The sequence below is a fragment of the Entelurus aequoreus genome, linkage group LG03 (genome assembly GCF_033978785.1).
Source record: "Entelurus aequoreus isolate RoL-2023_Sb linkage group LG03, RoL_Eaeq_v1.1, whole genome shotgun sequence".
Lineage (NCBI taxonomy): Eukaryota > Metazoa > Chordata > Actinopteri > Syngnathiformes > Syngnathidae > Entelurus > Entelurus aequoreus.
In genome coordinates this window covers 40,257,369-40,284,838 of record NC_084733.1, presented here as the reverse complement: position 1 = coordinate 40,284,838, position 27,470 = coordinate 40,257,369, and the positions used below count along the sequence as shown (strand labels likewise).

General features: G+C 39.9%; 1 protein-coding gene across 2 annotated transcripts; it reads left to right on the top strand.

The window, feature by feature from the left end:
- Nucleotides 1-3,115: 3,115 nt before the first annotated feature.
- bsdc1 (BSD domain containing 1) lies at nucleotides 3,116-23,390 on the top strand. 2 transcript variants are annotated; one of them, XM_062041796.1, is made up of 11 exons: nucleotides 3,116-3,263; nucleotides 3,804-3,861; nucleotides 5,258-5,374; nucleotides 6,488-6,655; nucleotides 7,182-7,236; nucleotides 11,628-11,743; nucleotides 11,847-11,915; nucleotides 15,821-15,899; nucleotides 15,968-16,432; nucleotides 19,568-19,671; nucleotides 22,513-23,390. In XM_062041796.1, the coding sequence occupies exons 1-11, from the start codon at nucleotides 3,250-3,252 to the stop codon at nucleotides 22,540-22,542; spliced, it is 1,275 nt and encodes a 424-aa protein (XP_061897780.1). In that variant the 5' UTR covers nucleotides 3,116-3,249; the 3' UTR covers nucleotides 22,543-23,390. The 2 variants fall into 2 exon arrangements, with proteins under 2 accessions (XP_061897780.1, XP_061897779.1); XM_062041795.1 differs by lacking the exon at nucleotides 3,116-3,263 and adding an exon at nucleotides 3,689-3,723.
- The last annotated feature ends 4,080 nt before the right edge of the window (nucleotides 23,391-27,470 follow it).

Here is a 27,470-nt window from a genome sequence, read left to right as displayed (position 1 = left end):
CTGGAGTCATTACTGCCCACCTCTAAACCGGTCAGAATATTTCTCCTCGTGCTCATCCAAATGATAAGGCATGCATTTCAATATAACAGGTAACAGCGCTAACATTATGAGACATTCATTGCATTCTGTAAATTTAAATGTTTCAGCATATTGCTCGTATGTACTCTTCTTGATGAAATAGCAACCTTGGAATTATTAAAAGTAGCGCTGTTGCGGCCTTTTTTAGTAAAATGTCAGCAAACGTGGGTGTGTTTTTTCTGCCCTGGAAAATGCCGTGTTGCTGATGTCACTACCCACGTTGCGTAATTATGTCATCCCCACCCAGAAGAACCGTTAAGAGAACCGCTAGACTAAATGGCAAGCGATTCCAAGGAATTGATACACTAAGAACCGATTTTAAATAAGAAGTGGTTTTCGATTCCCATCCCTAATCGCAGCTTTTATCTTTTTGACAGTGCTTACTAGTCTCTTAGTTCCTGCCGCTAAAAAACAACCCCACTGCATGATGCTGCCACCACCATGCTTCACTGTAGGGATGGTATTGGTCTGGTGTTGAGCGGTGCCTGATTTCCTTCAAACATGATGCTTGGCATTAACGTGAAAGAGTTCAATGTTTGTCTTATCAGAACAGAGAATTTTGTATCTCTTGGTCTGAGAGCCTTTCAGGTGCATGTTGGCAAACTTTTTACTAAAAAATTGCTTCTGACTGGCCACTGTACCATACAGGCCTGATTGGTGGATTGCTGCAGAAAAGTGGTTGTCCTTCTGGAAGGTTCTCCTGTCTCCACAGACGAATGCTGCATCAATAAAGTATTGAGCAAAAAGCTGTGATTTTGTTATTTTTAATACATTTGCAAATAAAAATAAAAACCACCTTTTCACATTGTCATTACGGGGTATTGTCAGTAGAATTTTGAGCACAGAAATGAATTTATTTCATTTTGGAATAAAGCTGTAATACAACAAAATGTGGAAAAAGTAAAGAAGAAAATACTTTCTAGATGCACTGAATGTGTATAGGTATGTTTGTGCCAAAATATGTGTTTATACGTTAAATAAAGAATAATAATTATTTATTAAAATAAGACCAGTAAAGTAATCATTTTATAGATAAAGACAAGAAAGCTAGATACAAAATTTGTGAATAAGAGGTGGGAGTATATATGTTTCACTTCTTCCCACTACTTTTGGATATGAAAAACCTAATCAATATTTATTTAAATTTTTTATGTTTCAAAGTATTTATTTCTATAACTTTGCTGGATTGTATTACGGTTGTTTTTCTTTTTATCGTGATTTTTGTTTTGTTTTTGTTTTAAACATGTCTGAAATAAAGTACTACTAATGCTACTACTTCTACAACATCATGTTGTATCAAAAAACATATTTTATGATTTTCAGTGCTAATTACCAGCATAATCCCACACATAGCCTATTTGAATACTGTATTTTATTTTAAAACAATGGTACAATAAACAAAGTTTTTTTTTTTTTTTTTTTTTTAGAATTGTGCACAAGTGCCTCTTGCAATGATGCCTGCTCAAGATTTGATGTTGAAAAGGTGCATGTCTTTGGAGGTGGGAGGAAGTCGGAGTACCCGGTGGGAACCCACGCAGTCACAGGGAGAACATGCAAACTCCACAAGGACCCCGAGTCCGAAACGTTCTTATTGTGAGGCACACACACTAACCACTGTCTATTTGCGTTGGCCCTGCGATGAGGCGGCGACTTGTCCAGGGCGTACCCCGCCTTCCGCCCGAATGCAGCCACCCCCGCAACCCTGAGAGGGACAAGCGGTAGAAAATTGATGGATGGATGGATGGATAAAATATGTACACAAAAGAATTCAGGTCGTATATAATTTTTATTCACTTTGGCAATTATTTTGAATTATAAATGTATTTTAATTTTTTTCACTTCCATATATTTTGATGTTTACAAATTGTATTTTTTTTACCCTTTTTTTCCAGAAGTAGAAAACTTTTGCCCTGATATACCTTCATACACATGTACCTAAGCTCTCTCATGACATTCAGTCATCTTTTAATTATTTTTTTATTAAAGTGCAGGTGCAGCTAAACATAGGCATATATATTATCACAAAAACAAATATGCATTAATCTTCTTGAACATTGTTAAAATGGCTTGAATTTAACTTTAACAATATGCAAACTAAACATTGACAGTATAGCCCACGCGATAACATATGAATTAGTTATTTTATTTTTATTTACCAGATGATAAAAAGCAACCGTTATGTACATCAATGTGGAATGCGCTACCAACAGGTATAAAAGAAAGGGCATCTCTATCCTCCTTCAAAACCGCAATAAAAGTTCACCTCCAGGCAGCTACAACCCTAAACTAACACCCCCCCCCCCCCCCCCCCGGATTGCTAATAATCAAATGTAAACAATCAAATGCAGATACTTTTTCTAATGCAGATACTTTTTCTTATGCCCTCTGATATCTCTCTCTCTCTCTCTCTCTCTCTCTCTCTCTCTCTCTCTCTCTCTCTCTCTCTCTCTCTCTCTCTCTCTCTCTCTCTCTCTCCCCCGCCCCCACACACACACACACACATCCCTGATTGTAAATAATGTAAATAATTCAATGTGATTATCTTGTGTGATAACTGTATTATGATGATAGTATATATCTGATAGTATATATCTGTATCATGAATCAATTTAAGTGGACCCCGACTTAAACAATTAAGTTGAAAAACTTATTCGGGTGTTACCATTTAGTGCTCAATTGTACGGAATATGTACTTCACTGTGCAATCTACTAATAAAAGTTTCAATCAATCAAACAGCACTGTAGAAGCATTGTTGCAGGAGTAAGAAACAACTTAGGTCTATTAATAGCGTGCATATTTGGGTTCGTTTATGTTTATTCCTTACACCAAAGATAAATGTTTTTGTGTTTTTAGTCGCCGTAATAGTTATACTAATTCATATCCAACTCCCACGTCTGCCAGTGCAAATATACCACGTCTTTAGCGTTGCCGTCTATTTTGGGTGTTTGCAGCTTCCGTAGTAAAACGTAATATGACGAGTACGGAAATTCAAATAAACACAAATGGATACATCAAATAAAAGAGTAATTTGATTATGCCGTGTTATATTTTACATAATATAAATGTATGATACTGTCCGTCCACATGTTTCCACGTTTTGCGACGTGTGTATTTTTCCAACGTGACTGGGGTTATAGTTCAGTAAACACTGATGATGTCATCATCTGAAGATGGCTGAAGCAGGGTGAGCATGAACTTTACTTTTTAAAGTTCATTTTGCTAATTACTGTGGATATTTATGTATATTTTTGTAGCTGTGTTTCTTTTAGTGTTTCCTTAAACTGTAATATTCAAACAACCGTGCTGCACAGTAGCCGGAATCGTTTCAGGAAGTGCATTTGTTTACAAAATATAGCCTTGCTAGCGTTAGCTTAGCTTGGATACGTTTGGTCTCTAAAAACATTATTCTCAACAAATCGAGCAATTAACTTTAGCGTTGTTTTATGCTACTGGCTTGTATGCATATTTAAGCAGTATAAGTATGTACTATCGTGGCAAATGCTAGTAATTGATAACATCGAAGCGTATGGTATGCGTAGTACTTAAAACAAACCATTTAAATGTTAGCCAAATAATAGAAGTCTGAAGTCGATTTATTCCAGCAATGTTGCCTCGAGTCGTATGATGAGTTTGTTGTTGACATTGTGGGTTTTAGTTAAATGTTAATTAGTCGCTGTGCTTGCTTGAATTAGTAAATGTCTACTCTTTATGCGTGTGATGACAGAGAAGGCTGGTGGGGAGCAGGCTGGCTTCAGCAAAGCTTCCAGGCCGTCAAAGACAAGGTAACACATTCATACTATTATGCAGAATAGTGATTGCTTGGTTGAATATATGTCCATCCATCCATCCATCCATTTCTACCGCTTGTCCCTCTTGGGTTCGCGGGGGGGGGGGGGGGGGGGGGGGGTGTTGTAGCCTATCCCAGCTGCACTTGGACAAGTCACACCTCATCGGGATTACTTGGATTTCTGCATAAATTGGTGATAAAATGTCTTCTGCTCGTCATCAAAGTCACAACAATAGACAGACACAATCTGCTTAAACTAATACCGCAGAAAAATATAGATTTTCATATTTTTATTGAACACAACATGTAAACATTCACAGTGCAGGGTGGAAAAAGTATGCAAACCTTTGGATTTAATAACTGGTTGACCCTCCTTTGGCAGAAATAACTTCAAACAAACGTTTACTGTAGTTGCAGATCAGACCTGCACAACGGTCATGAGGAATTTTGGACCATTTCTCTTCACAAAACTGTTTCAGCGCAGCAATATTCTTGGGATGTCTGGTGTGAATCGCTCTCTTGAGGTCATGCCACAGCATCTCAATCAGGTTGACGTCAGGACTCTGACCGGGCCACTCCAGAAGGCGTATTTTCTTCTGTTAAAACCATTCTGTTGTTAATTTACTTCTATGCTTGGGGTCGTTGTCCTGTTGCATTACCCATCCTCTGTTGAGCTTCAGTTGGCGGACAGGTCGACCACGCCTAGGGAGATTAGCAACAGTGCTGAACTTTCTCCATTTGTAGACAGTCTTGGCTTTTAGAGATACTTTTGTAACCCTTTCCAGCTTTATGCAAGTTAATGATTCTTGATCGTAGATCTTTTGTGAGCTCTTTTCTACGAGGCATGGTTCACATCAGGCAATGTTTCTTGAGAACAGCGCACTTATCACAGGTGTGTGTTTTTATAGGGTAGAGCAGCTTTAACCAACACATATGATCCTTTCACATTTATGAGACTCCATGTTGTCTGAGTCCTGGCTACAATCAGCTCTTGGAGAAATCATTAGCCTAGGGGTTGACATACTTTTTCCACCCTGCACTGGGAATGTTTACATGTTGTGTTCAATAAAAAGATGAAAACCTATCATTTTTTGTGCGGCATTAGTATAAACAGACTGTGTTTGTCTATTGTTGTGGCTTTGATGAAGATCAACACACGTTTTATGACTAAGTTATGCAGAAATCCAGGTAATCCCAAAGGGTTAACATACTTTTTCTTGTAACTGTATATTGATATCGTTTTATTAGCCCAGCCCTAGGATGACACCCAAACAACAATTTGGTGTCTCTATTTGTTTTAAATACTGCTACTTTGTCAACCAGCAATTTACGACATTATTGCAAATTTGGTCCTATGTGACAGCAGTGTAATCATTAACTTTTCTTTACAGTCATCCGAGGCCTTAGATTTTATAAAACGAGACTTGACTGAGTTCTCCACTGTGATGCAGCATGACACTGCTTGTTCAATTGTGGCCACAGCCACTGCTGTCAAAAACAAACTTGCGGTAAGTTGTCACTTTTGTCACTGTCATATGGTCTTTGCAAAATTGACTAAAACTGAAGGGGAAGGGCTGTTGTCAGGTGGAAAGGTTGAACACATAACTCAACTGAGAAACTATATTGCGAGGCAATAACTCTATAATACGATGTAACTAAAGGTTCCTTTAACGGTTATCGTGACCAAAATTATCAAGGTTATCATTATTACCGCGGTATTGTTGAATGTAGTAAACAAGTATTAATACACACTCTGAAATCTTTTTACCAAGTTATTTTTCTTTAATAACTAAACTAAATAGACTCACTGTTAGAAAATCCACCATTTTGCATGTTTTATATTGATCATGCTTTACTGATAATGTTTTAGTCTTAGTATTAATAAAGTACTTCTGATTATGATTGCATCTGTTTTAATGGCTTAGCTTTTAAATATTGGTTTATATTGTAGAGATATATTTAAATGAAAAAAGTTCATAGCAGCGAAACCAATAAAGCTTATTATTATTATTTTTACTATCATTTATTATTTCTGGCTGGTGTTTTAGCATCATACTTTGTTCAGTGGTCCTTGAACACATCGTAAAAACGTATTTGCTTCATATTCCTCTTCTAAGCGATTACAGCTTGTAGGTTCAATGTGCAAAATTGAATAGCTCAGTTGCTCAGACAGCAATGTGTTGATGTAAGTTAAGGTTGGGGTATGTCACTTCTTAATGGGGAAATACGTTATTTTATGTTAAGGACCTGGTGCCAGTCAGTCCGTGACTTTATCAAAGTGTAGTCATCAATCACGGTTTTTCGAAAATTTTAATTTGAAAAGGCAACCGCCAGGAGTTTTTCTGCGGTTATTGTTGATACAGTTAGTTTATCGTTACACCCCTACTGCATACCATAGCATTTTTCCCACACCATGTAAATGTGTTAACTAAGCACAAACACAACGAGCAGCCTTGGAGGAGATGATAAAGTACAATAATTTTCTATTGCTGTCCCACATCATTACATGTTGGTTCATGATCTAAATTTGATCCTCTGGCGGTTAATGTACCGGTAACATTTTGAAGAAGATAGCGCTTGGACTTCGAAAAATGCATAGTTCACAAAATTTTCCTTTCCAGGTTGAAGGCACATCAGAGACCACAGAAAAGATGAAGAAGAGCCTCTCTAGTTTCCTAGGAGTCATAACAGACACACTCGCTCCACCCCCTGATAAAACCATCGACTGCGATGTTATCACATTGGTGGCAACACCAGCAGGAACAACAGAAATCTATGACAGTTCAAAGGTAGGCATTGATCTGACCTGGGGTTTCTTCTATATCGAACTACTGTGTACATTCTCACGTCTAGTTGTGTTTTATTAGGGCTGTCAAATGATAAAAATACTGAATCGCTATGAATCACATTTTGTTTGTAGTTTATGCATAATTAATTGCAAATACACAATCACAGCAGACAATTTATGCAAAAAGTTTTGTATCAAACATAATGCTTTTTCAAACAGCTCAACACAAAATTGACACAAGCTCTTTTACAGACACATCTACGCACACACACAAACACCTTATTGTGTCCCGTCGTTTGTTTGTTTGTCAGTCTAGGCTCGGGCGTAGTTGCACATGCGTCATTTGCATGAGGTTGTGTGGGGGCCTCTCAAGTCGACCGGGGTACGATAACCAGGAAACGTGTAAAAAAGACCCATCTTTCCTCTGGCAAAGTCGTGTTTTGCTTTATTGTGTTGCAAAAATGAAACTCAAATAAGCAACCACACATTCAAATACAATCAAAGTTAAGCCTTTGTTGTCCTTACAGGCACGTCTCTACAGTCTGCAGGCTGACCCCGCCACATACTGCAACGAGCCTGATGGTAAGTCGACATGTTTGTTTTTAGGTACCGTATTGACAAAAGTGTCTAGACACACTTATTAATTACGAGCAGAACTAATACCCCTATTTACCCTGAATCTTAAAAGATCATCTTTTTAGGACCAATTGGACAATTGTATACCCCCAACCTTGTTGGGACAAGAAGGCTATTTTCTGTTCCAGTGTGACAATGACATGTTTGGATAGGTTTGGTGTAGAAAAACGTACACAGAAAGAAACCAACCTCAAGCCATTAAACACTATATGCTACATACTTTAGAAACATACACATCACAGCACATGGCTACAAAATGCACTTAAAAGGGAACTGCACTTCATCATTCATTCGCAATCCTTATGAAAGACAAGACAAGTTTTTTTTTCTGCATACTAATTTGTAATAATCGTCTTGTACTACGTGGCTAGTAATATAGCTAATGGGAGCAATGCATTTTGCCTCTAAATCACTTTGAAAATGCATCTAAAAACCGCCAACAATACTTCAATGACATTCCGTAACCTGTATAGTTACCAAGCTATATCAAAACTGTCACAAAGTGTTGGTGACGAACCCCGAGATGCAGAGACGGCAGGCTTGGTGCAGGAAAACATAATTTAATGTCCAAAATAAAGGTAAAACACAAACCAGGAACTAGGAGACAGGAAACAGGATACCAGGAAAACAGGAAACGAGGAACTAGAAGACAGCTCACAGCATACAGAAAACGGCTAACTGCTATCCGGATTCAGCATACAGGTAGTAGCTACAGTTACAACGACAACAACAATACTCCAGCCCTGACTGGAGGGCAAAGCAAGTCTAAATAGCAGCTGGCTGATTGACACCAGGTGTGGCCAGGTGCCAATCAGCCGCAGCTGAGGGGAAACAGCGCTCAGGGGAAACAGCGCTCAGGGAGACAAGCAGGAAACTGAACCAAAATAAAAGCGCTGACAGGAAATAAAAACAAACACAGAGGAAAAACCAAAACATAACTAAACTGTCAGTGACAAACCTGACAAAAACATTGACATTGTAAGAGCAAACACTGAGGAACTACTTTGCTAGTGTAGGAAGGCATTGCCATGCTACGGCATTTGCCGTAAACTAGCAACTGCATCAACAACTGAATGGCTTTTGAGTTTGTAATGCACAACAACATGCGATAGGACAACAATCTGTAGTGACGGAAAAACATGAACAATTATATTACAGTATCTGTAAAGTATTAGCTCACGTTTAATTTTTTGTTTGTACACAGCTAGCTCGACAGCCTACGTACTGTAGTGTACGTTGATGTGCTGCATGTATCATAAATAATATCATAGTGACTTACTCGATGGACAGTTGTCTGTTTAGTCCATCTGGTCGGGGACGTTTACAGTTGATTTGCGTAAGCATACCATTAATTTGCGTAAGCATACCATTAATATGGCTTAGCTTGGCTCCAAGTTTCACATTTGCAGCGTGACCGAGCCACGTCGACCTCACTCTCTCGGCTTTCGTCTGCTCCAACATTTCACCCTCTGTTCGTGCTCGCTTCTTTAAGCAGCATTTAATCCTCCGTGTATTCAGCTTCAAAAAGATAAGGTTGTAAATCCTCATTTGTCCAAAAATGGTCGTCTTTGTTGTCTATTACGAAGTATACCATGATTAGATCACACTAGTGTTAGTTTCCGGAAGTCACAAGTGCAGAAATAAAGGCGCTGAAGAAAGAAGTTCTAGTATTGCTTAAAATGACCAAAATACGGTAAATATTGTACATATTATATATTGTTATGAACGTGTCTATTACTACATTATATATACTTGCAGCGTGTATACAAAACGTTGATAGAGGGTTTTGAAGTTGTTTCGGAGGGCTATGAAGGCTACAACGGTGACTCCCATTAACCGCATCTTGCAAGCGTTTTTTATAATCTTTAAAATAAAAAATAAAAGACGTGTGTTTTTGTCTCCCACAATGGTTGTGAATGATAGACAGCATTCCCAAAAAAGTGCAGTTTCCCTTTAAAGGGCAATAAACTCCACTTATTGTTTTTAGCATTTTATTATGTAAACACAATAACATGACTCCCAAGTCCATACTAAAATCAAATAGTGTTTATTTACTTTACTTTTTCATTATCTTGGAAGTACTTTAGACTGAAACGATTAAAGGCTGGTCATACAATGTATTTATGAGCAATCAACCATCAGTGGCCTAGTGGTTAGAGTGTCCGCCCTGAGATCGGTAGGTTGTGAGTTTAAACCCCGGCCGAGTCATACCAAAGACTATAAAAATGGGACCCATTACCTCCCTGCTTGGCACTCAGCATCAAGGGTTGGAATTGGGGGTTAAATCACCAAAAATGATTCCCGGGCGCGGCACCGCTGCTGCCCACTGCTCCCCTCACCTCCCAGGGAGTGACCAAGGGGATGGATCGAATGCAGAGGACAAATTTCACCACACCTAGTGTGTGTGTGACAATTATTGGTACTTTAACTTTAACGTTAACTTAATCTCCCTCATCATCAGTGATGGCACATTGGGAGGCATCACAAAATCCAACAATGATACCTCCTTCAGGTCATTATGAGACATCACTGCCTGAAAAATACTTTTAGTCCTTAAAGGTCCCATCCTATACAATTTTTCTACTTTTTTGTTACAACTCGGAGGTGCCACAATCGGCGTCCTCTGCGCACACCAAATCTATGTCACGCACAAAATAAAAGCCAATCCGAACTCTAAACAAAATAAACACATAACTATTTGTTTTGTCAGATTTTGCAATGCAGCTCTGTGAGTGACGGGTGACCACAAGCGGCCCTAACATATAAAACAATGTCCATCAACACTGTTCAATTATTGTTACGTCTGTTGAGACCCTTTCAAAAGAACAGGAATTCCATCGATCACATTATTGAGCAAACCTGTTTTGCTCTAACCACACCAAAAACATTTGTAAAAAAAAACGTATATCTAGAAAAACTGGTCAATTTCCCTCGCACAAACCAGGCCAAAACCAACTCTTTGTCAGCTGTCATATCAACAGCAGCCGCTCGTTCTCTCTCTCACTTCCACCAATAAACACACACTCATAACACTTAGCCACTGATTTGTTTATGGCCACACAGAAAGTCGAACAACCCCCAACACCACAAAAGTGTAAATGCCAGTTTGTTAAACTATGACTCCTCAATCAGCTGTGTGCTTACAGGAATGTACACTTAATCCCATGCTTACATCTCATTGTGCAACATGAACATGTGTTAAGGGGAACTAAATGTGAATTCTGAAAGGGGTACAAATTAATTTCCAAAGTAGGACCCCCATCCAGGCATAAAATACTAGTGCACAGATTTGTGTTATTTTCATTGTAAGTGGGCCAAATCACTTATATTGGAAAATAATCTCATGAAATGACTGCTGCGATTTGATTATTATAATAAAACATCCAAAGACATGCACCTGGGGATAGGTTGATTGGCAACAATAAATGGCCCTAGTGTGTGAATGTGAGTGTGAATGTTGTCTATCTATCTGTGTTGGTCCTGTGATGAGGTGGTGACTTGTCCAGGGTGTTCGCCGCCTACCGCCCGAATGCAGCTGAGATTGGCTCCAGCACCTCCCGTGACCCCAAAAGGGACAAGCGGTAGAAGATGGATGGATGGATGGAATAAAACATTTGACTTGTTATTAAGTCAGGTTTGGGACAGGTGTGATGCTGGTATAGTCACAGTGTGAACGTCTGATGTTGCTCAGACGTGCTCCACTGAATTCTCAGGGAGTTTTTGCGTTTGCTCAAGCACATGAAAAATAGCCCACAATGGTGTATTCAATATCTGTTGCCCAAATCTAACCTTGATGCTGGTATCTGGACATTTTACAAGTGTTTTTATTAAGCTCTACTGGAAACACGCCATTTTGTGTGACTGTAGCTCCATTGAGTGCCTCTTTTCTTAAAATTGGAGCAAGCAAGTGGGGAGATTAAAATATTTTCTCACTTTTGATGGGCTTTAACAGGCTCTAGGGACACATATTACTGTTAGAACATTATCACGAAGTGAATTTAGCTCACTTGAGCATCTTTAATCATGGTTTCATTGATTGCACAATGTAACAAGTTTTGTTGCCATGAGATCTGTAAAACTACTTTTGTGTGCATATTGCATACATTTCTCCAGGAGACTCAATACTCTTATGAAGAAAGACAAACTTTTTAACTTTTCTTTTCGCATTTGTGTGCCGAGTCCCTCGTTATTGTTTTCCGTCTTAATAGCAATACCACATCTTTATCATAAGAAATGTTGATGTTTAGTTTTGAGGTACTTTGTGAGGTGATGGATACATATATTAATACCTATTGCAAAGTTTGTCAGTTCAACTTGGTTTTGCGTATTCCCCCCAGGCCCTCCAGAGCTGTTTGACAACTGGCTGTCAACCTTCAGTATGGAGGAAAAGAAAGGAGATATCTCAGAGCTTTTGGTCAGCAGTCCCTCAATACGAGCGCTTTACACCAAAATGGTATGTTTACTGTTGTGATGCTGCCTTTACTGCAGTTTGTTTTTTAACTAAAAGATCCAACAATCTGTAGAGCTGTGTATATTGTGGGATGATTTTTTTAAAGGTACCGGCAGCAGTGGCCCATTCAGAGTTCTGGTACAGATACTTCTACAAAGTCTTCCAGCTGGATCAGGTAAACTTAGAATTAACCTGAGCAACTCTTGTGGTCTAGTAACCGGCATGGCAATGTATTTTTCAACGTTTGTTGCCACCTGCTGCCTAGTTTGTATAAGTCAAATTTAAAATTTAAAAGCAGACAAAACATAATTTTTTTACAGAACCTATTGGGAAAAAAAATTGTGGAAAAAAATCTAAATGTGCTCAGGGTTTTGAAGTTGTTCAGATGATGTATTCATTCTTCTTGCACATGCTCCTTTTTCTTAAACGGTGGATTGTTACCTTAAAGGCGGCATGGAATGCTATGTGAAGATAAGTGAGGAGTAGAGGTTGGAAAAATGTATAGATTCTCCGATGCATTACAATAGAACGTGGATGATTCTGAATCGATGGACAGATGTCCAAATATCGATTATTTACGTATTCAAAATAAAGTAATACAGACGGTTCTAAAATGCGACATTAATGCTAAGGTTTGGTTCTAATTAACCAGAAGGGAACCATTCTTTTAACGTTATGTGTTAGCTGAGTTAGCACAGACACACAAAGGAGGAGAGGACAAGTAATCAATAGGTAAAGAATAAATGCTTTGCACATTTCAACAAAGTCTAACTAGAACCGTGTTACATCAGTGACTAACCAGCTAAGAAGTGGTATTAGCAAATAGATTAATATGTCAGGAAAGACAAATATCCACACAGTCCGATTTAAAAACAAATATAATTAATGTTGCTTATTTGAAGTATTCTAAGTTTTGTGTACATATTACTGAAAGGGGTCCTATTAAAGGCCTACTGAAACCCACTACTACCGACCACGCAGTCTGATAGTTTATATATCAATGATGAAATCTTAACATTGCAACACATGCCAATACTGCCGGGTTAACTTATAAAGTGCAATTTTAAATTTCCCGCGAAACTTCCGGTTGAAAACGTCTATGTATGATGACGTTTGCGCGTGACATCAATGGTTGAAACGGAAGTATTCGGACACCATTGTATCTCAATACAAACAGCTCTGTTTTCAACGCAAAATTCCACAGTATTCTGGACATCTGTGTTGGTGAATCTTTTGCAATTTGTTTAATGAACAACGGAGACTGCAAAGAAGAAATCTGTAGGTGGGATCGGTGTATCAGCGGCTGGCTGCAGCAACACAACCAGGAGGACTTTGAGGATAGCAGACGCGCTATCCGACGCTAGCCGCCGACCGCATCGATGATCGGGTGAAGTCCTTCGTCGCGCCGTCGATCGCTGGAACGCAGGTGAGCACGGGTGTTGATGAGCAGATGAGGGCTGGCGTAGGTGGAGAGATAATGTTTTTATCATAGCTCTGACGAGGTCCCGTAGCTAAGTTAGCTTCAATGGCGTCGTTAGCAACAGCATTGCTAAGCTTCGACAGGCGGCACAGCATTAACCGTGTAGTTACAGGTCCAGTGTTTGGTTCGGTGTCGCCTGATAGTAGTATTGCTGATCTGCTGTCTATCCTTCCAGCCAGGGGCTTATTTCTTTTGTTTCTATCTGCATTTAAGCACGATGCTATCACGTTAGCTCCGTAGTTAAAGTGCTTCACCGATGTATTGTTGTGGAGATAAAAGTCACTGTGAATGTCCATTTCGCGTTCTCGACTCTCATTTTCAAGAGGATATAGTATCCAAGGTGGTTTAAAATACAAATCCGTGATCCACAATAGAAAAAGGAGAGAGTGTGGAATCCAATGAGCCCTTGTACCTAAGTTACGGTCAGAGCGAAAAAAGATACGTCCTGCACTGCACTCTAGTCCTTCACTCTCACGTTCCTCATCCACGAATCTTTCATCCTGGCTCAAATTAATGGGGTAATAGTCGCTTTCTCGGTCCGAATCGCTCTCGCTGCTGGTGTAAACAATGGGGAAATGTGAGGAGCCTTTCAACCTGCGACATCACGCTACTTCCGGTACAGGCAAGGCTTTTTTTATCAGCGACCAAAAGTTGCGAACTTTATCGTCGATGTTCTCTACTAAATCCTTTCAGCAAAAATATGGCAATATCGTGAAATGATCAAGTATGACACATAGAATGGATCTGCTATCCCCGTTTAAATAACAAAAATTCATTTCAGTAGGCCTTTAATCAAAACCAACGTTTCTCAGTTGTTCTTACCTGTATTTGGGAACCCCATATGTCCCAAAAAATTGAAATCAAACCATGGAGGCATGACAGAAATATTCATAAAACAATCTTGCCTTCTTCCAAACTCGATCCAAACGAGCCGTTTTTCGAGACATTAGTAACCTACTTTGCCCAAGTTGCGTCAGCGGATATTTCCATATATGGTAGAGGTTTACCCAAAGAGCTTTGTGCGAGTTCGCCATTTTTTATTCAGTTGGAGTCATTAAGTTCTTTCTTTTTCTCGATCCTCTTGTTGTGGGGCAGACTGACTTGTACACGCACATTCATCCTAAAATCCTTCGCTGTTGCCTGTCCCTGATGTAAGTCAAGAACACATAAGCTTGGCTCTTTATGCAAATTTATAAATAGCAAACAATTGAGTCAACAGACTGAGGTTCCTCCGTTGCGCTCATTATACTCTCTTCAAAAACAACCAGAAAGCACCAACGATACTCCCTTTATATGTCGTGACCTGAAAATTAGCCAAATATCAGTGATATAGTTATTAAAACCGCCAGTGCCGACAAACTATACTATATGGCGGCTGCTTTTGTTTCGTCTCAAACTTTCTAAAAGTAAATTCTACATTATATTTCATGCATCTCTCACCTGGTAGTAGACAAATGTGGCCATGATCAGACAGGCTGGTCGACTTTCACATCCCCGCGAGATGGCGAAAAAGGCCCCAAAAGACGCTTCCTGCAGGAACGTTTTTTTTAACCCTTCATGAGAATTGGCATTAATTCTTCATCCAAACAGGATTATGTGACTGTTCCGTCGATCGGCATCCCAGCCAAAGTGTAAATATTACAGTAAGTGTTTGTGTTATTATGGTTTAAAATGTTTAGTTTCTATGTTTAGCACTTAACAATATTGCGGATGCTAGTGTCACAATAAAGCTGTATCCTTTGGGTAGCAGTCGGCTTCTAAAACTTATTGCTCATCCTCCTTGTGTTCAGGATCTAAAATATAACGTCCTAAATCAGAATTTTTCAGAAGTAGTCGTTGGTTCTCACAAAGTCTGCTTGATAAGCATTGTTGTTGATGGGGAAGGGATCTTTGGTTCCTAGCGTGACGTCACGCGATCACGTGACTGGCTTCCCCACTATCTCTCAAAATGGCTCAGGAATCTCTGTCAGATTGATACTATTTTGATCGTATTTATTTATTTGCAAACTTTGTAAGTCTTTAAATCAGATATATATGATAATAGCTTCAATATAGAGGCAACTTGTTTTTCCACTCTTCTGATACTTTAAATACATGCTAATTGATTGTATTGATAAATATGATATATTATAGATAGCAAAACATGAATCTTATTCCTAGCTAGGTAGAATTGTGACTAATAAAAACATCTACTCAGTGATGGATCTGTGTGGCCATTACACAGTGATGATGTTAGCAACTGCCTTGCATCGCAAACCTAATTGACTTGCTTAAGGGTTAAAAGGCAGGCGTTGAGAAAAGACTTACCTGCTGAGAGATGTTACATGATGTTGCTGGTGTTCCCTGCTCTGGTGCTAATAAAAATGGCAATAAAAATTAATCTTTTAACATCTTTATTTACACCAAATTACAGTTAGTACCAATAAGAGTCTATTTATAAGGAATATCAGTTTTGGTATCAATAAAAACCTAACAATATAGCTCTCTATTTAACATATTAAAACAAATGATCTTATTTGTTGTTAGATGTCAGGTTTTGCAGTGTAATGTAAGTGAATTTGTTAAAGCAAATATAAAAAAAAAAGGTTTTGTTGTGTTAGGACGAGGCACGGCGATTGGCGCTGAAGCAGAGGGCAGAACAATCTTCCCACACTGAGACCCTTGGCTGGGAGGAGGAGGGTATGTTGGCAACAAATACAAATCGCTTATTTTTCGTTTCCTCACGTTTGACTGCTTGTTTCTGTTAGATGACTTTCTCGGCACCACATCATCATCATCTCATCTTAATTTCCCGCCCCCATCGGAAAACAGCTTCACCCCGGCCTATGTAGATACCACACACCTGAATCCCATCACGTCTCCCAGTGAAGAGCGCGACACCACCCCCTCCATTAGCAGCGACAGTGTGAGCCTGCCAACGCAGCTGGAGGTGCGGCCAGAGCCCGTTGTAACTATGCTGGCAAAGAATCTGGCAGAGGTCACTATGGACGATGAAGGAGACAAGACGCAACAGAAACAAAAGCCTGCACAGAATGTCTCGGCTCCTGATGGCCAAGTGGAGGCTGGCACCTTGCCGCAGGTGATTGTAGACGGGGGTTCGGCAAGGATCCCTAAAGTAGAGGCTGCACAGGAAGAGGGTCCTCAAGACTTGAGGGTGTTTGAGCTCAACTCTGACAGCGGGAAGTCAACGTCTTCTAAGAACGGCTTGAAAGGTACAATTAGTTGTTAATAATAATAATAATAATAATAATAATAATAATAATAATAATAATAATATTTTAATGAGGAACCACTCTTTAAGAAGGGGAACCGGAGGGTGTGTTCCAACTATCGTGGGATCACACTCCTCAGCCTTCCCGGTAAGGTTTATTCGGGTGTACTGGAGAGGAGGCTATGCCGGATAGTCAAACCTCGGATTCAGGAGGAACAGTGTGGTTTTCGTCCTGGTCGTGGAACTGTGGACCAGCTCTATACTCTCGGCAGGATCCTTGAGGGTGCATGGGAGTTTGCCCAAACAGTCTACATGTGCTTTGTGGACTTGGAGAAGGCATTCGACCGTGTCCCTCAGGAGGTCCTGTGGGGAGTGCTCAGAGAGTATGGGGTATCGGACTGTCTGATTGTGGCTGTCCGCTCCCTGTATGATTAGTGTCAGAGCTTGGTTCGCATTGCCGGCAGTAAGTCGGACACGTTTCCAGTGAGGGTCGGACTGCGCCAAGGCTGCCCTTTGTCACCGATTCTGTTCATAACTTTTATGGACAGAATTTCTAGGCGCAGTCAAGGCGTTGAGGGGATCCGGTTTGGTGGCTGCAGGATTAGGTCTCTGCTTTTTGCAGATGATGTGGTCCTGATGGCTTCATCCGGCCAGGATCTTCAGCTCTCGCTGGATCGGTTCGCAGCCGAGTGTGAAGCGACTGGGATGAGAATCAGCACCTCCAAGTCCGAGTCCATGGTTCTCGCCAGGAAAAGGGTGGAGTGTCATCTCCGGGTTGGGGAGGAGACTCTGCCCCAAGTGAAGGAGTTCAAGTACCTAGGAGTCTTGTTCACGAGTGGGGGAAGAGTAGATCGTGAGATCGACAGGCGGATCGGTGCGGCGTCTTCAGTAATGCGGACGCTGTATCGATCCGTTGTGGTGAAGAAGGAGCTGAGCCGGAAGGCAAAGCTCTCAATTTACCGGTCGATCTACGTTCCCATCCTCACCTATGGTCATGAGCTTTGGGTTATGACCGAAAGGACAAGATCACGGGTACAGGCGGCCGAAATGAGTTTCCTCCGCCGGGTGGCGGGGCTCTCCCTTAGAGATAGGGTGAGAAGCTCTGCCATCCGGGGGGAGCTCAAAGTAAAGCCGCTGTTCCTCCACATCGAGAGGAGCCAGATGAGGTGTCTCGGGCATCTGGTCAGGATGCCACCCGAACGCCTCCCTAGGGAGGTGTTTAGGGCACGTCCAACCGGTAGGAGGCCACGGGGAAGACCCAGGACACGTAGGGAAGACTATGTCTCCCGGCTGGCCTGGGAACGCCTCGGGATCCCCCGGGAGGAGCTGGACGAAGTGGCTGGGGAGAGGAAAGTCTGGGCTTCCCTGCTTAGGCTGCTGCCCCCGCGACCCGACCTCGGATAAGCGGAAGAAGATGGATGGATGGATGGATATGTTAATGATATTTCATTTTTATTTAGCTGTGAAGTGCTAACATTCACTTATATACTTGATTTTCAACTAAAATATTCTGGGGGCCACATTTACAGAAAGCTAAAGACCGGGGGGCCGGACTTCTCCGTTCACTATTAGTTTAATTTTGTATATTCCGGAGAACCAGCGTCTTCTACAGGATATATTTGATTTTGGTCTATTTATTTTGTCAGAGTTACAGGAACACTCTTCTGTTCCTAAGAACCTTCTGCAAAAAAATAAACTTGTAAAAGATAATCTTGAGGACAGCACTCTAGTGTTTTTAATAATCTGCTGCAAAAATGTGAGTCTCTCACAAGTTTTTTTTAACTGAACTCGCGGGCCACCACCAGTTGAATAGCCCAAATGACAAAAAATAGAGGCTCTAAAATGGAACCACAATTAGTTTCACTAAAAAAGATCAACAAATAACTACTGACTGCATCTGAAGTAAACAAGCTACAACAAAACAAACTGTATAGCTGCCAAAAAGTAGATGACTTTGAGGGGTGCATTGAGGAATGCCTCAGTTATGTAAATCACAAGTTTGGACTTCAGTGTTCTATGTTTGCTAGCAAGGTTAAAATGTCACTGCAAGGATCTGCCAATGTGTTTACAGTGGCCCAATGTCCTCTATACCAGTGTTTCTTAACCATAGGGCTGCGGCCCATTCTTTGGCCACGAGCGCCCCCTAGAGAGTCGCAATATATATCTGTTTCTCAGCTGTATGGGCCTTTGTGGTACTTAGCTGTAATACACTTTTCCACCACTTAAGGCAGTAATGCCAATATCAAACAATTGTATTTTCCTGTGCACTTTAATTGTATTGACAGTTTATTTAGGAAGCATATACTGTATATCATTTCAGGGCATGTAATCGATCGCAACTGGACTTTATAGTTTGTCTTCGAAGACGTTTTGCCTCTCATCAGAGTAGGCTTCATCAGTTTGTGCTCACAAGTTTAGTTTAGTCTAGTCTAGATTTAGTCTACATCTGACCAATCTAAGTCTATTAGCATGAACTGATGAAGGCTACTCGGATGAGAGGAGGAACGTCTTCTAAGACAAACCAAATCGATTAAATGCCCTGAGATGACAATGACCTGGAAAAAAACATTCATAGACACGTATATCATTATTATTTATTATCAAATTTAGTTAAAATATTTTTTATTTTAGCACTGTGTAATTGTATGTACATATATTTTTCATCAGTTTTTATGAGTCCCTTCTTTTGCAGTATATCTGATTAATGTTTTTGTGTAATCAGCCTGACCTAAGTCTTGATATTAATCTTTGTGATTATTTGACTAGGTTTGTCTGGTTAGTCTGCAAGTAGGTTAGATATAATTATTGAATATGATTAAAACTAACTCAGAAAAACTAATTCTGAAACTAATTCAGTGTTAATATTTGAGTGGTCTTTGGGTCCCTGTGTAGTGAAAAGGTTGTGCTCCGAGGTCAAAAAGGTTAAGAACCTCTGCTCTCTACAACAGGAGCACTCTAGTGTTTTTTTAGGAATTTGCTGCAACAATTTTTGTCTCCCAAGTTTAGAACTCAACTCCAACAGTTAAATATTCCTGACTAATAAGGATTACGTTTACTGCTAATGTGTTTTCAACTAAATACTAAGTTGAGGTGACACTAAGTTGTTGATAACTGCTATCTGTCATTTGTCCTCCAGGCTCCAGCACTGATGTGAGCGAGGACTGGGAGAAAGACTTTGATTTGGATATGACAGAAGAGGAAGTGCAACTGGCACTCTCCAAAATTGAAGCATCTGGAGAGGTTTGTGTTTTCTTTCCATCTTGATTCCAAAATTAGTGTACAATGCCTGGCCAAAAAATAAGGTCACACGCTGATATTTTTTTTGGCTGCCTTTTACTTTATTACAGCACGCATTCACTGCCAAACTTCTGCAATGTCACAACTTTTGTTTCTGCCATAGCTGCATTCTTATTTCATTGTATTGATTACATGAGATCCGGACCACAGTGTAAAATATCCCCACTGTACATCCATCCATTTTCTATGCGGCTTGTCTCCCATCAGGGTCACAAGTGAGCTAATTAAAGCCTTTTCCAGCTGACTTCGGGTTAAAGGTGTGCTGGTGACTAGCCAATCTAAGGGCTCATATAGACAAACGACGGTATACATTTTTGGTACTGTTGTGTATTCATGTTGAGGTACTCTGTCTAGGCTGATCAGAGTCAGGGAGAAGTGCAGAGGCAGTTGGAGCAGAAAATACAGCTACAATAATCTGCTGACATGCAATTAATTGTTTTATTAATTTGATCACAGCACGTCTCCTAACGTAGGTATATTTATTATGACGTTTGTATTTTTAGTTGCTGAAATGAAATCCGCAGTGACGGGCTGGCTAGTTGTCTTGTTAGCGACTAAATTAGCATGTCACAATACTTTGTACAGGGTATTCCGTTTGTGCCCTGTAAATGCGCAGGGGGTTGAAACAGCGCGTGTCCTGTCTGCTAACAACAAGGTTTCTTTTGCCAGTTACTGTGATTAAACGCGAGTTGTTTAATGTTCACAATGTATCGATTTTCATGGGAAAAATTGAGGTGCGTTCCCAGGACGCATTAATAGTGAGTTTAGTGCATCCATTAAACAATATTATTGCCATTATTTTCATGAGACCAAATTAACCATTGATTTACTGGTAATACATAATAATATTGCATGTATATCCTTTCAAATGCAATAAACTTGTATTTTTCCTGTATTTTAACATTATAATTGAAATGACAATGTTTAAAGCTCTAAGTTAAATAAAACAAACAAATAACAATACAATATTCTTTGTCTGTTAGCAAAATGTTACTTATATAATACAATTAATTAATTATTCATTAATAAAATATCTTAAGGAGAGGATGGGGGGCTCAAATATACACGATCGTTACAGTAAATAAAATAGCTAAATAAAGTATTGACAAACAACATTGCACTTCAGTATTGAACATGTAGGCAGAGGTAGAGTTGTACATTACTTAACTGACAATCAAGTTAGGGGATTTTTAAACGAAAGTGCAAAGTAACAATATAAAACTTAAGTTTAAACAGATGTATTAACAGCTCATATTCAAAACAAAAGTCATTTTTATAACAGTATTAAATGGCAGCATGTCTTTGGCGATGTATGTCTGTGAGCGCACACTATTTTGCACTGTTTTGTTTACACTGACCTGTCACATGGCTTCTTCACCAAACACGAAGTGAGTGCGAAATGACTTTGGACTGTCAAGTGGTTGTGTTTCAAGTGGGCGTTGTTGTAGTCGCGCACATTTGGCAAACTGGCTTCTCTGCGTTGATAGGCTCATCTTGTTACAAATGTTTAATACTGAAATATTCATCGACATTTGGTTTTGTGTTAATTTTGTCCATGTTAGCTGCTACATGCTAACTAGTTGCACTGTGAGATGCTACCTGGCCAGCGGCCCCACGTCACTCCACAAACGGTCAAAGTCACTTAAAAGGATAAGATAATTCACCCCCTTCTTTTCACTCCACTATGTACAAATGTGCGTAGCTGCTAAAAGCGACAAAAAATGTAAATGCTTTTGAAGCATGCAGATGGCAATTTATCGACGCTGGAAAACTTGCCGACTTTAATTTTCATTCTCCGGTTAATTGATTTATCGAATATTAGCCCAGGCCTAGTTGGCATTGACAATTGCAATAGTCCTCTACGTACAGTACATGCCTGTTTGCTTGCCAAGTGCTTAGAGCGGTGCCGAGTCTGCAACCGGACATGATCTCAAATGCAACAAATGTTTCGAAATAGGGTATCGTATTAATTTACCGACGGAATTCAGTCGGTACCCATAAAAGTACTGAATTCGGTACCCATCCCTAATGTCAGCCAACATGCTACACTTATCCTTCCACATTATTAATAATGATTTGTAGAGTTCATAACCAGATTTTAGCATTTTTAGCAGTGTGTCTGTAGATTGTCAGTCATCCATGGTAAATCCGCATGTGTAATTGACGCAACTGGACTCCTCTTATTTGTTGAAGACCTTTTATCCAAAAGGCCCAACATTTTAAATGTGGACTCTCCCTATCCTGATAGCGTTGTTGTTGCCTGGCATGCCTAGTGAACGACCACCCCGCATATCAACAGGTCGCCAATGGCTACTCTTCGTGTGGAATAAGACAATCTTTGAGGGAATGATGTCAGAAGGCGATGGTGCAAAATCTCGCCATATGACTTCCTGGTTTGATACAGTTGACTTCTTTCACACCTCTTTCAAACCAGCGGGTCCTCCCTATTGTAAATTTGTACATCGTTGCACTCGAAGGGCAAAAGTCCTCACATCTCCCCCCTAAAGATTGTCTCATTCCACAGGACATTGCTACTGTGAGCACCCACAGGGAACATAACCACCAGATGCATAAATACCTGCAACATGTTTTCTCATCATTTCTCATGGTTTAACAAACGAGAAGCTAGTCATTGTGTCAGTTAAGGTTTCCAGCTGAAACATAAACTTCCATGCAGCAATTATCCAAGTAAGAGCCTCTTAACTATTTGCTTAGTTAAATCCAGTCAGTGTTAATATGTGGACTTGTTTACCAGCCTCCCTTCCCTTTTTTTTTTTCAAACAGTTGGAAGAAGACTGGGAGAACTGGGAATGAGCTCCAACCACGATCCCCCGCCACCCAAAGCTTGTTCTCGTCCGATGAACCACGCTTAACATGTTGAGTCCACACAGTCACCTTATCACCATTTGCAGTTAGGGAGATGTTCCATCAAGTTTGGACCAGTTTCGGCAAACCTGTTGCTAAGGGTGACAGGAAGAGAAAGGCAATACACATAAGACCTTCCAGGCTGTCGGTTTAGTGCAGACACGCCTCAAAGTGAGAAAATGGAATGGGGCCTGGCTATTTTTCGGAGTAACTTCAGACTAAGAGTTCTGATTGAGGTTGTAGTCAAGAGGAGGTCTATGAAATGATCATATGCTGTACTGTATGTTCTTGCAAGATCCAATATAGTTGTACCAAATGAGTGTTGCTGATACTATAGCAGCGAGAGCAATTCTTTTTAGGTAACTTCGGCCCACCTTCTTTACTTATTCAAGCAAAAAGGCTTCAGAGTTTTTTGGGTTTTTTTGTAGTTTAACTAGCAGCAGTTACGCTCACAAATCATTTTAGTTTCTCGGGTGGCTTGTGGGGGAGAAGAACAGCTGGGCAAAGCAACGGGCACAAGCCCCACGCTATGATCTATCATGTATCAGAGAAGAATACATCTAAATATATAATATTTATTCAAAATGACTATTATTATTATCATCTTTGGATTGCATGTCTGCAATAACGTTATGGAAAACATTTTTGTTCCGTCAAGAGTTTTTAGATTCTGTGGCATGTCTAATCGACCGTGTATGTCTCAGATTACACTAAGGTTTCTGTACAATTTCCAGTTCTAAGCTATTTTGAGGTTGCTTTCAATAAGTTTGTCAAATGAACATTGCCAATAAACTCGACATGACATATTGGGTTTCTCTTTCTGAAATCATCAAATGTTCCATACACATTTTTTTTTTTGTGTGTTAAAAGAGAAACAACCGGACATGATTTAAGGAACGTTATAATTAGTGGGCTGTTTGGTCTCTTCAATCATAGTGTAAGAGATGCACAGGAAGTTGACACTTATATCAAACTTTTATGTTCCAAGCAGCATTACGCTGTCTAATATCATAAACTATGAAACCCGAGGATTCTGCAAGATTTAATTTAATTTAGCTTAGTTTTGATTGACACTGCCAGAAATTACTGTAACAATATGTTACATCAATGTGCAGTCATTAGTCAAAACAAACCATGTTTGAAGAAAAAATATTACATATAAAGTAGTTTAAATGTGTTAACAACGTAAAATAAGAATATACATGTGTATACATAAGATATAAAGTATATGACTGGCCTAGTATATGACTGGCTTAACTAGGCTAAGTGTCAGTCCCTAATTAAAATCATATAGCTCCATGCTTTTTTTGTAGCTGCAAAATAATGAACAAATGTATACACTCGTGGTCAAAAGTTTACATACACTTGTAAATAACATAATGTCATGGCTGTCTTTAGTTTCCAATAATTTCTACAACTCTTATTTTATTGTGATAGAGTGGAGCACATACTTGTTTGTCACAAAAAACATTTATGAAGTTTGGTTCTTTTATGAATTTATTATGGGTCTACTGAAAATGTTTCCAAATCTGCTGGGTCAAAAGTATACATACAGCAACATACATTATCAATTTTGGTGATGTAGAAAAGTTACAATCAAAACAAATTAGCTTCATGGCATGGCCTCTTAACGTCATGTGAGTGATTATGATTGACGATACTTGTTGACTTCTATGAGCCCATTTAAATAGGGCCTGTGTGATGCAGTCATTAGACTCGATTACAAACGCGACAATGGGAAAGTCAAAGGACCTCAGCACAGATCTGAAAAAAACAACCATTGACTTGAACAAGTCAGATAAGTCACTTAGAGCCATTTCAAAGCAGCTTAAGGTCCCAAGAGCAACTGTATAGGCAATTGTTCGTAAGTATAAAGAGCATGGCACAGTTTTGTCACTGCCAAGATCAGAAAGAAAACGCAAGCTATTACCTGCTGCTGAGAGAAAATTGGTCAGGATGATCAAGAGTCAACCGAGAACCACCAAAAAGCAGGTCTGCAATGAATTGGAAGCTGCTGGAACACAGGTGTCAGTGTCCACTGTCAACCATGGACTGTGAGGTTACCATGCAAGAAGGAAGCCCTTGCTCCATAAGCGACACCTTAAGGCTCGTCTAAAGTTTGCTGCTGATCACATGGACAAAGATAAGAACACCTGGAGGAAAGTTCTGTGATCAGATATAACAAAAATTTAGCTGTTTGGCCACAATACCCAGCAATATGTTTGGAGGAGAAATGGCGAGGCCTTTAATCCCAGGAACACCATTCCTACCTCCAAATTCTTCAGGACAACCTAAAATCATCAGCCCGGAGGTTGGGTCTCGGGCACAGTTGGGTGTTCCAACAGGACAATGACCCCAAACACACGTCAAAAGTGGTAAAGGAACGGATAAATCAGGCTAGAATTGAGGTTTTAGAATGGCCTTCCCAAAGTCCTGACTTAAACCCCATTGAGAACATGTGGAAAACACTGAAGAAACAAGTCCATGTCAGAAAACCAACACATTTAGCTGAACTGCACCAATTTTGTCAAGATGAGTGGTCAAAAATTCAACAAGAAGCTTGCCAGAAGCTTGTGGATGGCTACCGAAAGCACCTTATTGCAGTGAAACTTGCCAAAGGACATGTAACCAAATATTAACATTGCTGTATGTATACTTTTGACCCAGCAGATTTGGTGACATTTTCAGTAGACCCATAATACATTCATAAAAGAACCAAACTTCATGAATGATTTTTGTGACCAACAAGTATGTGCTTCAATCACTCAATCACAAAAAAAATAAAGAGTTTTAGAAATTATTGGAAACTCAAGACAGCCATGACATTATGTTCTTTACAAGTGTATGTAAACTTTTGACCACAACTGTATATATTTTTAACTGTATTTTCTAGTTTTGTGCTATAACATAATGAAATGTTTTATTTTTATTAATTTTTTTTATAAATTTCTTTTGACAGTTGAGGCTGTTAATTTGCGGACTTTGCCTCTATGTCTACAATTCGGCCTTGGGTAAATGTTGAGTTTAATATGGTGAATTTAGTTCTTCTGGTGTGTGAATGTGAGTGTGAATGTTGTCTATCTGTGTCGGCCCTGTGATGAGGTGGTGACTTGTCCAGGTTGTACACCGCCTTCCGCCCGAGTGCACCTGGGATAACTCCAGCCAACCCCTCGACCCCGAAAGGGACAAGCGGTAGAAAATGGATGGATGGTTTGGTAATGAATGGACAGAATCAAAAGTACAAAATGTAAAAGACCTAAACAATTACTTATTTCATCATGTATTTGAATACTTCTGTAAATGCCTAAGTCACATTTTAGTGTCCAAAAGTATTTATTTATACGTCTCATGATCCCTAACAATGGTGCAAAAGATTGACAGTGTTATACAAATTTAAAAACACATTTGTTTCTACCTCTAAGACACTTAAAAGTCAACAATGGTGCGCTTTTCAGTCTGAAGATACCCTTTTAACAATTAATTGTCCTCACTTTTTAGGCTTAACTGCATTTTGCAGTACAGTACAGCCCACCGTGCCCACTGCCTGCAGTGTCCACAGTCAGACACGTGAGGTCGCTGTTGCTCCAGTTTGGGACGTCCTGTCAAAACCTGCCACTCCTTTGCATCCATCGCGCACACTTGGATTATAACCACGTTTCGCCCATTATTCACCATTTGCCGCAGAAATAGCTTTATTTATGCAAATGGTTATTGTTTTTTACACAGAACCATTGCAGTGAACCATCAAATCGACATTCTTTAAAAATGTGGCTTTTTTTAATCATGTATGCACCATTTGAGCTAATTTAGGTCATGTAGACTGTAGAAGAGTGACACCTGCACAATTATGCTGTATTAGTGAGTAGGGATGATGTCTGAAAAATGGATGCTGCCAGTGTCTTTGCACATACATTTTGGTGGGTGCAATCCATTAATCAATGACTCGAAATGGATACCATGAATAACACTGCATTTTTACAGCAGAAAAAATCATTTTTAATTTCCTGGATAGATCACTCAACTAGGACTTTATCTCCAAGCTCCTACATGCAGTTTGAAGGATGTCATAAAGAAAATCTGGCATGTCAAGTGCAAATTGATTCAACATTGACCCAGGCTCTCTTGATACCTCAACTTAAGAAGTCTTTGGAGATAAGAGATGTCCCTCGGCTAATTGTTATGAGTTCCAAGCATTCCCGCCATTAGTTGGAGTCGCAAATGTCACAGTGAACCCCGCAGGATCCGACCAGAACATCTGGTCTTACTCGCAAGCATTAGTTAATAGCTACATACCTTTTGTTTATTAAACCATGGGAAGGAAGAACGTGAGTGTTGAGAAAAAAAAGCACAGATTCAATTGATTTATATCCATTTCAATGGTAGATGTTGATTTGAGATACAAGTGCTTTGAGTTAGGAGCTCTGCCACAGAACCAATCAAGGCCGTTAAAGTTAAAAGTTAAAGTACCAATGATAGTCACACACACACTAGGTGTGGTGAAATTAACCTCTGCATTTGACCCATCCCCTTGTTTACCCCCTGGGAGGCGAGGGGAGCAGTGAGAAGCAGCGGTGGCTGCGCCCGGGAACCATTTTTGGTGATTTAACCCCCAATTCCAACCCTTGATGCTGAGTGCCAAGCAGGGAGGTAATGGGTCCCATTTTTATAGTCTTTGGTATGACTCGGCCGGGGTTTGAACTCACGACCTACCGATCTCAGGGCGGACACTCTAACCACAAGGCCACTGAGCAGATTTAGTTTTTTTTCTGCTGTAAAAAAAAAAAAAGTTGAGGTACAACTGTAGCAATGATAAATACTACAGTCTTATTGGAGGTGGTGCGTTGCCATAGTAACAGCCGCACTGCACTTCACAGCTG

What these genes read in the sequence shown, in the direction of transcription:
- bsdc1 (XM_062041795.1), top strand. Translation starts at nt 3,701, where the DNA reads ATGATGAGTTTGTTGTTGACATT. An exon ending in ATGAGTTTGTTGTTGACATT is followed by an intron (nt 3,724 to 3,803) that starts GTGGGTTTTAGT and finishes GTGTGATGACAG; the next exon opens with AGAAGGCTGGTGGGGAGCAG. An exon ending in CTGTCAAAAACAAACTTGCG is followed by an intron (nt 5,375 to 6,487) that starts GTAAGTTGTCAC and finishes TTTCCTTTCCAG; the next exon opens with GTTGAAGGCACATCAGAGAC.